The following is a 15,951-nucleotide window of genomic DNA, read 5'->3' on the forward strand; positions in this document are numbered from 1 at the left end:
GCATATACTGACTTTCGTTGCCTGTATTTCTTTCTGAGGTCTCCAACCTCTTTGCTCGGGATGAAATTGATGAGATCAATAGTGACCTGACATCCATCATGAAGAAGGAGCACCCCAAGCGCCCACCCACCAATGACAACCTGTATGAGTATTTCATGAGCAGGGTCCGAGGAAACCTGCACATTGTGCTCTGCTTTTCACCCGTGGGAGAGAAATTTCGAAATCGAGCTTTGAAGTTCCCTGCCCTTATTTCAGGATGCACAATTGACTGGTTCAGCCGATGGCCCAAGGATGCTTTAGTTGCTGGTTAGTGTGATGGAAATAATGCTATCGTGCGTTCTAGCTCATTTACTCTATTATTTACTACTCACTCATTTACTTTCTCTGCTACCAACTGTCTCTGCACTGGACTGAACAACTCTCTGCCCAGTGTTTGAGGACTTTTGACTTTTGCTACAAGATGCTGCTCTTTTAAACTTGGTAGCTTATTTTTTTACACTAAAGTATGGTTGCCAGAGTGAATTTATGCTTCTTTGATTAAACATACAGGGCCTTCAGTTTTTCAGTGATACGCAAAGGCTTTGCCTTGATCACAGTTTGTGATTTGCATTCAGTTGGGAGTTTGTTGTGTTTTGCTTGATGATATATACATACATGATAGATTTTTTTCTTTTTTTCATCTTTATTAAATTGGGTATTTCTTATTTGCATTTCAAATGTTATTCCCTTTCCCGGTTTCCAGGCCAACATTCCCCTAGTCCCTCTCCCTCCCCTTCTATATGGGTGTTCTCCTCCCCATCCTCCCCCCATTAATGCCCTCCCCCCAAAGAATCCCCTTCACTGGGGGTTCCAGCCTTGGCAGGACCAAGGGCTTCGCCTTCCACTGGTGCCCTTACTAGGCTATTCGTTGCTACCTATGCAGTTGGAGCCCAGGGTAAGTCTATGTATAGTCTTTAGGTAGTGGCTTAGCCCTTGGAAGCTCTGGTTGGTTGGCATTGTTGTTCATATGGGGTCTCAAGCCCCTTCAGCCCTTTCAGTCCTTTCTCTGATTCCTTCAACGGGGGTCCTATTCTCAGTTCAGTGGTTTGCTGCTGGCATTCGCCTCTGTGTTTGCTGTATTCTGACTGTGTCTCTCGGGAGAGATCTATACCCAGTTCCTGTCAGCCTGCACTTCTTTGCTTCATCCAACATGATAGATATCTTAATACACAGAGATTAGGTTGACATTTATTAAAGTTGAAAAGTTTGGTCTTGGGAGGTGACTCGGTGGATATGCTTTATAAAAGTGATGTAGGAGATGACCCACATCTCCTCCTGGAGCTCTTAGTCTCATTAATGAATAAACTTAAGAGTAGACTCAAACAGAAGCTTAAAGACAATTTCTATTGGATATTAAAAAAAAACCACAAACCCAGGACAGGCAAGCTATATATCTCAGCAACTGGCCAGAAGAGGAGGAAGCAGGAGGAAAGTAAAACCCATGCTGGTTAAGCTGCTATGGGGGTCAAAGCAGAAGATGTTGGGGAAGCCCAGTGTGTTAGACAAAGTGTGCTTAGGAAAGACATAGAAAGGACTGGAGGAGGGGCAGGCAGCATTTGGCATGTAAATAAATATTATAAACAAACAAATAAAAGACTAAAAAAGGAAAAGAAAAGAGATAGAGAGAAGAGAAGAAAAGCAGACAGACTATGGAGCTGCTTGGTTGTAGCCCACTGAGCTACTGTGTGTCCTGGGCTGGGAATTCTGGGAAGGAGAATTACATGATCTTACTGAAGGACCTACTCTTCCTCATCGCCCTTATTGTGACGTAAGGTGAACACACCTTCTTATCCCACTTTGGGCAGGTGTTGACCAGGTCCACCTGAAATATTAGGTTGCCATGCAAGCATAGTTTGCATCCTCTTGTCCAGAAGGATTTCCCTCTCTTTGGGCTTTACTACTGTTCTGGCCTAAGGACCTGTTAGAACCCTTAGAATCTATGAAAAACACAGGTGTGGCTATATATACTCTGCAATCCCACCAGTGTGTGTGTGTGTGTGTGTGTGTGTGTGTGTGTGTGTGTGTGTGTGTGTGTTACTTGTGATTAAATCTAGAGCTCCTGCCATCAAGAATTCCCCCACTTATTTATACCCTGGTCAACATCAAGGGATGTTTATTGTTATTTATGTTATAGTAACAAACATTATCAGTAAGCTTACCTTTCATGTATGTAGCCACTTGTCTTTCAGGCCCTTCTACAATGAAAATTAATAAAATGAGACTAATTCTAAGGACTTTAACCTTTATTTTACTGACATCTCCAGAACAGGGAGATTAAATAACACAGAGCAGTGTGCACTCCGTCAGGATAACTCTCTGGTAACCCAGCACCAGGCAGCTTTGGGGAACATTTAAAGATTCCAAGTGTTTTATCACGTGAGGCAGTGCTCTCAGTGTATGTTTTCACCAGGAGATTTGGCTCAGTCAAGTGCGTTCATTACACAGTGAGTTTAAAAAAGTTTGAAGCTAATAGGGAAGCCATCCCATAATGCCAACCAGAGCTATTTCAATTATACCTGCCACACAATAATGTTCCAACTATTCTGGATACTATTCTGTAAAAAATTTCCAAGAGGATCGGAAGACATAGCTCAGAGGTAGGACATTTGCCTATTACAGACTAGGCCCTACCTCCGTGCCTAACAATGCAAAAATAAATAAGTACAAATCCCTTCATAGGTATGAATTCTTCATATTTCCAGTGTTTGGATTTAAACTTACTGGGATATTGAGATTTGAGCTGTTCCTTACAGTCCCTGATTAACTTATATGGGAAACACAAGTCTCAGATATTTTAATTTATTACCTTTTACTATTTAGTAAGTTTTATTTTTCAAACAATTTGGTGGATGGCCTCTGTTGTCTTCCATTGAGAACTTAATTCACTGCTCAGGATCTAATGATAAGGGGCTGTTCTTTATATGAGTCTCTAGATAACTTCATTCTTTTTCTTTCTCTCTTATTCCTGCTAGTCCTATTTCTATTTTTGAGTCTTATTTTTATTTATTTATTTATTTTTTGGTTCTTTTTTTGGGAGCTGGGGACCGAACCCAGGGCCTTGCGCTTCCTAGGCAAGCTCTCTACCACTGAGCTAATTCCCCAGCCCCTATTTTTGAGTCTTATACAATATTCTATTTCTTATCAGATATTAAAATGCTCATAATTATTTAACATAGACATTATAAATAATCCTTGAAAGTGTATGGAGTTAAGACTGTTTTATATTTCCCTCTCACTCATTTCAGTGATGGACAGACAGTGGTGACATAGTGTATATGTGGTAATAGATTTGACCTTCTGGCTTATTCTTTATGCTTGTTTGAGACATGGGCTCACTGTCATATAGAACTACTCATATGTAACTGATCTGAGCTCAAGAGATCTGCCTACCTCTGTCCCCTCAGCACTGGGATTAAAGATGTATGCCATCATGCCCAGAACTGGGTTGTTTTTATAATGAAAACGTGTTTTAAAGTTGATTTACTGTTAGATCTTGTGGACAAGTAAAAGTCTCTACTAGGAGAGTTTTTTTTTTTTTTTTTTTTTTACCTAAACGTCTCTAAAGGATGCTGTAAATTAGGCCTGATCTGCAAATAGCCAGTCACTGCTTTTAACAGTAAGATGACTAGAGTTTTAAAACAAAAACAAAACAAAACAAAACAAAAACCCCAAAATGAACCTACCAACCAACCAACCAAACAAACAAATAAACAAACAAACAAAAAACCTAAAACAAAAAGACAAAACAAAAACCCAGCAAAAACAAAAACTCAAAAATCATCAACAACTCAAAGGTAGTGATAACCATTTCCGCATGAGAAATGACCCAGTCAAAAGGACTTAAAGGACTGACCTGTTCTGAGTTAACAAAAGAATAAGTGAGTCTGAGTGGCACGTGGGCACTGATGGCTTGGTTATTTGTATCGGTTTTTTCTTATGTAACCCATAAACATGGCTGTCTGCCTACCATTGAACTCTGCCGCTAAACAGAAAAGATTTCTCTGCCCAAGTTATAGAAAACAAGGGGTGATGCTAATTTTATATGTGAAAGGGACAACAAAACCACTCAAAGTACAGAGAGGTCTTTCTCTCCGGGGCAACAAAGAATGTGTGCTGGCCTAGGAAACATAGTCAGGCCGCTTTGAACATGACAGTGTTGTCTTTATTCTTCCTAGTGTCGGAACATTTCCTCTCATCCTATAACATTGACTGCACCGCTGAGATCAAGAAGGAACTGGTTCAATGTATGGGCTCCTTTCAGGACGGGGTAGCTGAGAAGTGCGCCGATTACTTCCAGAGGTTCCGGCGCTCTACCCACGTGACGCCCAAATCATACCTCTCCTTTATTCAGGGCTATAAATTCATCTATGAAGAAAAACACGTGGAAGTGCAGAGCCTGGCCAACAGGTGAGTGTCAAGGTCAAAAAAAGTCACCTTGAGGCACTGGCTCTCATCCCAGAGCCAAATTATTGGTTGTCTATGCTTTGAAAGGGCCAGAAACATGGTTGGCTGTCACAAATGGGGTTCTCAAGTACCAGCAGTCTGGGGCCAACACTCCTGGCTATTTAAAGGACAGTGTATCAGTTTAATCACATCACACTAGCCACCAAAGCCACATTAATGCATCATTAATAACCTCAGTGTACCAAAAATTCATCAGTCTTCCATAAAGCAAAGAAATTAAAGCACTTCCCCTTGGAGTAGTTGGGTCAAAAGTAAACCCAGATTTGTATTCTCAACTTCTCCCCGTGTGTCTCCACTGTCTCTCCTGTCTCTAATCTATCTGTTGCATGAGTTTGAATCTATACTTGCCTGATTGCTGTCTTTTCCTGTCTTGTCTTTCCCTGTGTCCACATCTGTCCCTAACAAAGGACTTTTTACTCTTTTATTGATTGAACAGCACAGAGAGAATTAAATGGGGGAAAGAACAAGGGATCCTTTATAGAAATCTTTAATAGGATTTTACAAGGTTTTAAATCACTGACTACAACTCACTACAACTGACCCAGATAACAAACAAACAAACAAACAAACACTATCAAATAATATCTATATGTTGTTTCCAGCATTTATGGTGAATATTGTTTAGTATTGCCTTCCAAACATTATTTGTTTTCAGCATTTGTTACCATAACATAGATATACAGGTGCATTTCTCTTTGGATCAAGGGCATGGAAAATGTATTTCATTGAAGAAGCCAAAGGGGTCAAGGTCACCAAAAGAAAACCTACAGAATCAACTAACCTGGGCCCACAGGTGCTCACAGAGACTGAACTTCCAACCAGAGAGTGTGCATTGGGTGGACCTAGCCCTCTGCATATTTGTAACAGTTGTGCAGCTGGGTCTTCATGTGGGACTCCCAACAGAAGGAGCAGGGGCTGTCCCTGACTACACTGTCTGCCTTTGGATCCCTTTCCCCCTAACTGGGCTGCCTTGTCTGGCCTCAATAGAAGATGAGCCTAATCTTACTGCAACCTGATGTGCCGAGAGACTGGCTTCTATGGAGAAAGGGAGAAGGGGTGGATGGAGGAAAGAGGGAGGGACTGGAAAGAGAGGAGGGAAAGTAAGCTGTGATCAGGATGTAAAAGTAAATAAATAATAAGAACGGTTAAAGCTATGCACTCGCTTAGACTGTAAACATTGATTAAATGCAAAAATCCAAGGCAAGTGGAGTTCATTGTTAGATTTTTCTCTTAAAGGTGGGTTAAATAAACAGGCAGCCTACAAAGTAGGACTGACCCAAAGGTACATGATTAAGTCCGGCTGTGGTGTTCAGCAAAAGTTCCAGTCCCTTAGAATGTAAGAGATATTTTTATAACATTGTATCACCATATGTCAGAAGTCTGGGCAGCCCAAAGGATCATCCAGCCCAAATATTAGTGCTGAGGTTGGGAACCCTCTTCAAGAGCCATATAGAGGAGTATCCTGGACAACCCGGAGAGGGGCTTTATTGTTGTCTAATATGATAAAATTTCCAGGTGTCTTCTATGGACTGACACTTTTTTATGATATTGGTTGATATAATTACATGATATATAATTATATGATAGATATAGAAGTGAGGTGAGGATACCGATATCCCAATTCCACCTCCTCTTAGCCTTAAAATCTCAATCATCTGTGTGACAAGGGTAGAAGAGTCTGGCCTATGACTGTGGTCCCTGCAAAGCGAATATCCTGTTACTGAAATTTGGACCCAAACATCATTGCTATGCTCCATATTTTCTCCAACATTCACATTTTTCTGCTATAAAGTAACCAGAACTAGGAAAGATAGCAATGTAAGGGAATCCCTGGGCAGGAGACTAGGTTACATGTATTACATTATCGTTCATGGATTTGTTATTCAATGGCCCGCAAGGTCTCTCATCTTCTAGAGAACATTATTTTAGGTCTGTGCACGTAACTAGTTCACATCTGTTCCAGTTCAAATTTTATTTTCTTTCTTGAATTCAAATCTTCCTTCTTTTAATTTCATTGGACTATTTTGAAAAAAAAATCACAAGTTATATTCCTTCCACCTACATGGAACTTTGAGTATGTTGAGAGTGTCGCTATCAGGCTGTGGGTGGTGTGCTCTAGATCATAGTGACTCCTCCTTCTGTGCTCATGGTTTTGTGCGTTCACCTCGTATATGTGGTTGATGAAGAACATGCATCTGTTGTGTGGAACTAAGCCTAGACTGGCCTCCTGGGTGAGGCCCTCTTAGGTTTGATTTTTATTTATTATCATTCTTTCATTATGACCTTGTTGCACTTCCTAGGGAAATGACACTCAAAAACAAGGGCGTTTGCCACATTTTTTTTAACATTTCTTGCATGGATGTTTCAACTCCAGAATGAATACTGGATTGGAAAAGCTAAAAGAAGCTTCAGAATCAGTTGCAGCCCTGAGCCAAGAATTGGCAGTAAAGGAGAAGGAACTGCAGGTGGCCAATGAGAAAGCTGACATGGTAGGTGGCCAGTCACTGACTTGCAGAGAGATACCAATCTCCGCTATCGTAAACTACTCACTGTTCTGTATGAAAACTGCTTACAGTAGACAAAATCAACGAACCAAGGCAAGAAACATGTGTTGCGTGCCCAGTGTGATATATTTTCTCCCCCTATTTATCAGGTCTTAAAAGAAGTCACAATGAAAGCACAGGCTGCTGAGAAGGTCAAGGCTGAGGTACAGAAGGTGAAGGACAAAGCACAGGCCATTGTCGACAGCATCTCCAAGGACAAAGCCATTGCAGAAGAGAAACTAGAGGCCGCAAAGCCAGCCCTAGAAGAGGCAGAAGCTGCACTCCAGGTGAATGTGGGTGAAGTGGCAGGTGCCCACAGGGAAGCGATGTGGACCAGACCAGAGCTGTAGCCTCTGGTTTAGCTGGGTCTGCAGAGCCTATCAGCCCTATAGATCTCACACAGACAGATTAACATCTTGTGCTCACTTTTGAGAAATAATGAGCCCTGTCACAGATTAGCAGCCAAGAGTCTTGGGTTGCTCCTTCAACGTTTTCATTAATAGTCTGTGTGTCAGCGGGAAAGTTGAATGAAGTTTCCAAAATGTTTCTGGACTCACTGAGGATTTTGAAGTGGGTGGTCTATGAGATGAAGCTTCCTCTGAATCTGTTTGGGAATCATCCAAAATGGAGACTGCTGATTTAATGTAGTACCTTAATGACAGAGGTGGAGTGGTTTCTAACAAGGCCACGGTAACTGTGTGGCCATAACTGCGCTGATTAATGTGACAAAGGAAGTCTTCCTTCCTTCCTTCCTTCCTTCCTTCCTTCCTTCCTTCCTTCCTTCCTTCCTTTCTTTCTTTCTTTTTTCTTTTTTTAAGAAATGTAATGTGTTCTGTGAGCTAGACCATGACTTATATGGTAGGTCAGTGTTGAGGAATCGATGCAGGATTCTCTTTTAAAGATTACCTTTAATTCATTCCTATTCATCTATTCCCTTAGGCTATTGATCCTTGGCTTAGAAATGGATGAATAAAAAAAAAGCCAATTATGCTGCGTGTCCACTGCTAACACAAGTTATTTGACCTCATTTGGGCACGGATCAAAACTCGATAATGAGATTATGTTCTCTTACCACTTCTTTAACATGATGCCTGAGAAATTCCCAAGTCTTTTTGATCCAAGTCTTTAAGTTTTGTTTTGTTTTGTTCTTTAGGTATTTCTGACCCAATGGGCTAAACCACTCCATGGTAGAGTTCTTGCTGGGTATATGTGAGGCTTTGGGTTTAGTTCCCCAATCACAAACAACAATAACAAATGTTGCATGCATTTCCTGTCTAGTGAGTTAATGGATATATTGTCTTCTCTTTTTCCCTGATTTTCTATACGTACTTGCATTTGATATGTTGCCCATGCTCTGGCTAAGCTATTCGCCTCTATACTTCAAGTCCTGCTGCGTCTTTAGCCTCCAAGATCTGTGGACACGTAGTCCTTCCTCTCCCACAATTTTGTCACCCTGACTATACTGAGAGTCTTTGATCAACAGAGAAGACATGGGCACTGAACAAGGACTTTTAAAACCGCGTTGAACTCAGGATACCTACAATCACAGAACTGTAGTGTAAGGCTTCTCAGGTATTGCTTTTCAAAAGAAGGCCAGTGTTTTCCTAAGAGTTGTGTTGGCGTCCTCTGTTCATATTGTAAGATGTCTCTAGTATTTCTCTATATTGCAGTTCTCTACAGCTAAAATATTCTGTACCATACATCCACTGGTGTAGACATATGTGGGAGCAGAGGTGGGGTGATTAGACATTTGTAAACTTCATGTTAGTATAGCAAAATACTGGAGATAGTTCCTGTATGAAGAGACCAGGCCTGTTTTATCTTACACGTTTAGTGCTTTGAGTCTGGTCTGAGGCAGCATAATATGGCCAGGTCACATGGCGTAAAACTGCTTGCTTTATGACCATGAAGCAAAAGAAGAGGGGAAGAACTGAAGTCCCAATGTCCCCTTCAACAGGGCAGGGCTCCATAATGGCTTTCCTCTATGTTCTACCTCCAAAAGACTTCCTCACATTCTAACAGTTTCTCCCTGGGGACCAATCTTGAATTTTTGAAGGACACTTAGCCTCCAAACCACAGGGGCATGTATAGAACATAATTTTATAGTTTTCTTGCTTGATCCTATGTGTGTATTACTGTGTCTTTGTATTTCTGAGATCTTGAAAAGTGGTATGGTCAGTCTGTTCTAAGAGAACTCTAGATGCAGCTAGACCCGTACATTGTATCATCAGGATATGTCAATCTGAGAAGAGCCAATAACAAAGTATATGTCCCATGGGATTGAAGAGATAGCTTAGAGGTTTAGAGAACTTGGTGTTGGATCACCTATCCATGATTTTCTGGGGATCTAGCCCTCTCTTCTGATCTCTGTGGGAACTAGGTAGGCAAGCAGTTCACGTATATACTGGAGGCATTCATACATATAAAATAAATAGATAAATCATTAAAAGAAGAATGTGTCTCTTCCCACCTTAAAGTTTAATCAGACTTTAACTAGTTGGCAGCAAAAATAAAGTGTGTTCAAATGGTAAGTAATTGTTATATTGCCATGGTGTCTAGGGTCTTACACATACTCATACTGCAGATGCAGTAAATGGAACCCAGTAGTTACAAGAAACACATTGGTCTCCAGGTACAGAATCAGCACCAGCTCCTTTACTCCCACGCCTGACATGCGTGCACAACTGTCAACATATGTAATTGATGCATTTTTGTGCAAGTGTAATTTGATCCTAGTTTCCCACCGGCTGTTTCTCTTTCCATCACCCTTCCTCAGAAGTCACACATCTCAAATAAGGGTCTGAAAATCTCAGTTTGCCACCTCAAATTTCTTCTCCAGCTGCCTAGCCTTCAGAAATGCTGGTAGGTTGAAACACAGCTCTTCTTCACAGCAAATCACCAAATTGAGTGTGAGTGTCTACTCCATCTCAGAGAGCTTTCATCTCTGACAGGGTGTGCAGATAAGAAATAAGGCTTTAAGACCCTAGGGTCATGTACTGTTTGTCCTAAAAGTAAGCCTGAGTTAGACACATCTTTCTCCAATACCGATTTCATAAAAAGTTCAGCAGAGAAAGTGATACCAAGTAAAAGAGGCTGATTACAAAGTAATTTGCTGCATAAGAATATCCGTGCTAGAATTGGAATAGAGCCTTTCTCAGAGCTGTGTGAAATTCGAATTGCCCAACTCTCTTCATCCAAAGGTCAGTTCCCAGCTAAGAAACCTCTAATTATTCAATCTGTCAGCCCCAAGGCTACCCTCTGGTGTCAGTCCACTGTGACAATCTGAGTTGCTTGAGAGAGAGGCAGATTTTTGACCTACATAGCTAATGAGCAAAAAGGCCCCGTGAATACAGTATTTTTCCTCATTTCAAACCCTGATAAGTACTTAAGTGCTGAGTATTTTGTTTTAGACTACTTTTTTTTTAAAAAAAAACACAATGAAGTCTGTACAGTTTTAAGAATGTCACAGTTCCATATCTGCTCACCAACATTTCTCTTCTCTTGTTGCTCCTTAAAATTGTAAAAATATGGCCTTTCTACTCACCTAACTTCACATCAGTACACACATATAAAGGAAGCTAGGATCTGCATGTGAGAGAGAAGGTGCAGTGAATGTCTTCCTACATGAAGGTAGCTCGCTAAATATAAAAATTTCCACTCTTGTGTATTAGAAGATGAGGGAAGAAAGTGGAGAGGGTGTTGGGATATGTGTGATGAGAAATGGGAGACTACTCAGGCTATAAGGATTAAGAAAGGGGGAAAGGAAAGTGGGAGGAGGGTGCTAGGAATGACAAGGGCCAGACAAAGCTAAGTATCTGTGAAAATGCCATTAAGGAACTTGTGATGAGGTTTCTGAAGAGGACGGCTTAGCAGTTCAAAGCATGCACCGTTCTTGTAGAAGACTCAGGGTCAGTTGCTCGCACACCATTGGGTGGATCAGAACTTCGTGTAACTCAAACCCTAGAGGGGTCTGAAGCTCCTAACTTCACAGACACCTGCACTGACATGCACATGCCACTCTTGTTACAAAATGAAAAAGAAAATAACCTAAAAAAAAAACCATGAAGCTTGCAGGATTATAAGCAAATTAAAAAAAATGAAAAGAGAATTGTAAAGAATTTTGACTTAGTAGGGCGTTCATTTCTTTGGGCTTAAATGTGGGAATATAACCTATGACTCTTAATTTGAAAGTGCTGCCTGTCCTCTGTTAAAACACCAGCATTCAGACATGAAAGTTTGTTTGTCTGCGTTTTCTTACCTGAGCTCGGATGCTCCATCCCACAGACCATTAAGCCCTCTGACATCGCCACAGTGCGCACACTGGGCCGACCCCCTCACCTCATCATGCGGATCATGGACTGCGTGCTGCTGCTGTTTCACAGGAGGGTCAATGCAGTGAAAATTGACCTGGACAAAAGCTGCACCGTGCCTTCCTGGCAGGAATCTTTGAAATTGATGACTGCAGGAAACTTTCTCCAGAATCTACAGGTTGGTCTTTCAATAAAAATGGACTAAGAGGGAACCCAGTTGTCTTTCTTAGCTGAGCCTTTTAATAGAATTCATTTGTAAAAATACTTTATTCCGCATATGTATTTTGGAAATGCATGTGAATATTCTTTTGTAGTACACTTTTCTCTTTCGGACATAAGTGTTAGACCTTTCCTGGGCACTTTCAGCTATGTTGCTGGGCAAACTCCAGTAAAAGTTGGCAAAGTCGTTCTAACGCATCTTAATAGGTGGATGTGCTATCTGCACATGCGAACAGATGAGGTTATCCTCAGTATTTTCAGAACTCCCAGTGGATGCAGAAATACGAGGGTGCTCAGGTTCCTTATGTAAAGTCACACAGGTTTTGCATATATCCTTGCGTGTCCTCCTGCATGCTGTAGATGACTGCTAGATTATTTACGATCCTAACACTGTGTAAATGCTGCCTGGTCACTATCCATTTTGTTCTTGTTAGATGATCTCACTGAACAGCCTACTTGAGCTCACAAGCCATCAGCCTCAGACTCTCAAGGGTTGGGATCACATGCACGTATTACCATGTCCAGTTTGTTATGCTATATTGTTTAGGGTACAACAGAGAGAGAGAGAGAGAGAGAGAGAGAGAGAGAGAGAGAGAGAGAGAGAGAGAGAGAGAGAGAGAGAGTTCTGTATGTGTTTAGTACATACATGGTATTTCTTCTGAATAATCTTGATTTGTTTGGGGCGGTCTATACATACCCATAATCCACTGCCTGTGATCATACGTACAAGTTGACAGTAAGTACTACTATTGGAAGAGAAATTTATAAATCTGTAATTTTGTTGTATATGTTATGTTCAAATTTTAAGAGTCCTGCTTAACAAATATGTATACACATATTAATCATCACCCAAAGCAGAAAAATATAGTTAGAGTTTCTTTCAAGCTTAAAGCACATCAGCCTGAAGTAAATATTATTCTTTTTTCTCATTCATAATCATTGCTTGTTTGGAAATGACCACATAAGAAATCACGGTATGAGGTCTTGGTTTGACCTTCATTCACTGTACAGATGAGATACATTCTTATTGTGGCAAAAGTTGACTTCGCATTCACTTCCAGGGGTAGCTTTCTAGTATATGATTGTTCTGTGTGGTAAGCATGTAATAGTTAGGCTTTATTTTGAGGAAGAAGATAAGAAAAAGGAAGAGAACAAAGACATTAGTTTTCAGTGTTTGCACAGTAGAATTACTCTAGAAAGACCAGTTTCAATTCCAGAATTGATGCTGGGGACACAGGTCTGGAGAAGGCAGAAAGCATGGTGTCTTGTAGAACTACACCACACGGGTGCATTTGGCGTCAGTGACCTACAAAGTGTAGGTGGTAGGAAGCCTGGTGAACCCAGGTGGAACTGAACTTTGACCACAGGTTGTCTTTATTTTAAATTCAAGCATTTAATCACAGTGAATGCGACCAGTCTTAAATAGACTTAAAAACTACTATTCAGATTTTCTGAATATTTAACGCTCATTTCCATGAGATCTTTTGAATCAATCCCAGCGTGAACCATGTGAATGCGTCCCATTTTGTCTACTGGACCGTTGAAGTGGTTTTTGGGTTGTTTCTAACTTTTGGCCGTTACAAATGAATCTGCCATCTGTTCTGACATACAGGACCTTTGGGGGGGGGGGTGCGTGAATGCATTTCTGTTAGCCGTATTTGTAGGAGTCGGATTTCTGAGACATAGATTGTACACCTTTTCCCCCTACAGTTTGTAGACTGTAGGAAAGAGCTCTTTTAAAAGTCCTGTCACGTATGGAGCAGCAAGACTTACAGAACTCACCCCCACAGCCACACTCTTTTCTGCTTTTCAATGTCTTTGTGTGAGATAGTAGCGGTTTCTTTTGTTATGGGCTCAATTTGCATTTCGGTGACAGCTAATGATGCTGAAAATCTTCCAGTGGGTTTGTAAACCTTTCAGAAATTTTTATGTTAATTGCTTATTTGGGTCCCTCTCTCTCTGTAATTATTCCTTTTATTTTTTGAACTTATAATTACATCAGCTTCCCAGTCTCTTTTCTCCTTGAGTCCCCTCTCCCACCCCCCTCCTGGCTCTCTTTAAAACTCGTGGTCTCCATTTTCATCCATTGTTGCTATACCTGCAAATGCACGTACATTTGTAATACTAAATACATAAGTACAACCTGCTCGGTTTGGATAGTGTTACCCGTATATGTGTTTTCATGGCAGACCGTTTAGTACTGGATAACAAATTGGTTTGCTTTTCCCTGGGAGAGACTATCTCTCCCACTCACATCATTCCTTAGCTCCTGTAGTTCTTTGTGTAGGGTTAGGGCCTAATGGCGTTTCCCTTGCTCATTTTGGTGTGTCTCTTGGCGTCTTCCTAGTTCAGCTCACATTCCAGCAGTCAAGTGAAACTTTGTCGGTGTAGTTTCCGGCATCCCTAGAAGACATGATTTCACTGGAAACTTTCTGATTCTTTGTCTCTTACCTCCCTCCTGCTAAAACTAGTTTTAAAGATTTGTTTTCCTTTTATACATATGAGTGTTCGCTTGCATGTGTGTGTCTGGTGCTACAGATGCTGCAAAAGGAAGTCAGGTTCTTGGACCTGGATTTGTCAATGGCTGAGCCACCTTGTGGGTGTCAAGAACTTCGGTTCTTTGCAGGAGCCAAATGTACTCTTCAACATTGAGCCATCTCTCCAGCCCACTGTTAAACTTCGTCTGTTGGCTTTCAAATACTTTACGAATGCTACAAATACCTTCAGCCACTTCCTGACTTGTTCACTTTATTACTGCTGTCTTTTGCTAAGCTGAGGTTCTTAATTTTAATGTAGGACTTTTTATTGATGTTATTAATAGCATTCTCTGTGTTCCATTTAGATCTTGGCTCCCTCCAAGGAAGAATATATCCTCTTCTGTTTCCTTCCAGAAGTTTTACTGTCTTATCTTCCAGATTTAGATCAAGAGACAACTAATGGGAAATACCCACTCCATGCCCTTTCTTTAAGCGACAACTTCAGCACCATCTTTCCTTCCTGTGACTGCTGAAGCCATGGCACCATAAGGTGCCTTCTCTCTACTACAGAAATGAGTAGCTTATGAACTCAGTGGGTCGTTGACTTGTCTTGGCAACTCTGAGACTAGGTGATAGTGTGGTTAGACTTTGAATCCATTCCTTGTATATGACTCCACATCTCCTTTGTGCATTTGATGGGAAGTGCTTGTGGAACCTCTATCTCCACTATTATCTAAGTCTCATGAAAGAAGCTTGTGACAAGCAAGGTCTGAATGAAAGGGTATTCTACTCTGCTATACATGGTCTGTGAAGGTTTATTCCATGCAATTACCAGTTGCTAGATTTATTTATACTTGGAAAATAATCACCCTTTTAGAAGAGAAAACATTATTATTATTTTTTTTAACATTCAATTTCATCGTGGCTGGGTTTTCCTTCCTGCTACAGGAAGGCATTCTAAATCCATTTCTGCTGTGTCTTAAAATTGTATTTCTCCAGGAGATAATAATTCTCTCATATTTGTGAAAGCTCAATGATTAAAAATTAATTCATCATTCTCAAGGTGCAATGTCCAAGTTATTGCTCTCACATTTCATATGAGTTTAATAGAACTTCTGTCTGAATCTATTAAGCATTTAGTTGCTGATAAATGCTAAATCTATATGTCCTTAGCCTGAATATAGCTGTGTGTGTTTGTTTTTCTGTTGTTGATATTATGGGTTTATAATTCACCTGTTTAGTATTAATGGAAAGAAGTTTTTATTGCTCTTGAAATTCTAATTACTATAATAGTGTTCATCACCTAAATGCGTTACTCTTTTGCTGGATCCCAGTTTATTTAACGAGGGCACGTGTCTGCGCTAGGACAGAGCGCATGCTGGTAGGTTTCTTTTGTAAGCATTCCACACTGTGCTTTCAGCTTTAAGACTTTCACCTAATATCCTGAGACACTGACAAACAAACAAACAAGCAAAACACATACCATTTGTCTAGCTTTACATGCTTACTAGTTTCAGTTACATTGAAAACGGAATGTGAGTTTAGATATACCTCATAAAATAAGTATTTTGACACAATTTCACATTTTCCTCCCACAGCAGTTCCCCAAAGACACAATCAATGAAGAAGTGATAGAATTTTTGAGTCCTTACTTTGAAATGTCCGACTACAACATCGAGACCGCCAAGCGCGTCTGTGGGAATGTAGCTGGTCTTTGTTCCTGGACCAAAGCTATGGCTTCCTTTTTCTCTATAAACAAGGAGGTGCTCCCTCTGAAGGTAGGCCTACAAGAGTGAACCCTGTGACCTGTGCCTGGGCGAGCTGCTGGGTCAAGTGGTCTGTACAGCTCAGAGCTTTGGTATTCAGTGCCCTCAGATATGTAGAGTGAGGTTCTGAACA

General features: G+C 40.8%; 1 protein-coding gene across 3 annotated transcripts in view; it reads left to right on the plus strand.

Moving 5' to 3' along the window:
• Positions 1 to 15,951, plus strand: part of Dnah5 (dynein, axonemal, heavy chain 5) — a 317,737-nt gene that overhangs the window by 222,935 nt on the left and 78,851 nt on the right. For all 3 annotated transcript variants that reach the window (XM_039103563.2, XM_063281529.1, NM_001419569.1), the window contains 6 exons: positions 39 to 306; positions 4,215 to 4,446; positions 6,878 to 6,992; positions 7,157 to 7,333; positions 11,331 to 11,534; positions 15,651 to 15,830. In XM_039103563.2, the coding sequence (XP_038959491.1) occupies positions 39 to 306; positions 4,215 to 4,446; positions 6,878 to 6,992; positions 7,157 to 7,333; positions 11,331 to 11,534; positions 15,651 to 15,830 (1,176 nt within the window). The remainder of the gene's footprint in view (positions 1 to 38; positions 307 to 4,214; positions 4,447 to 6,877; positions 6,993 to 7,156; positions 7,334 to 11,330; positions 11,535 to 15,650; positions 15,831 to 15,951) is intronic.

Source organism: Rattus norvegicus, chromosome 2 (genome assembly GCF_036323735.1).
Source record: "Rattus norvegicus strain BN/NHsdMcwi chromosome 2, GRCr8, whole genome shotgun sequence".
NCBI classification, from domain to species: domain Eukaryota; kingdom Metazoa; phylum Chordata; class Mammalia; order Rodentia; family Muridae; genus Rattus; species Rattus norvegicus.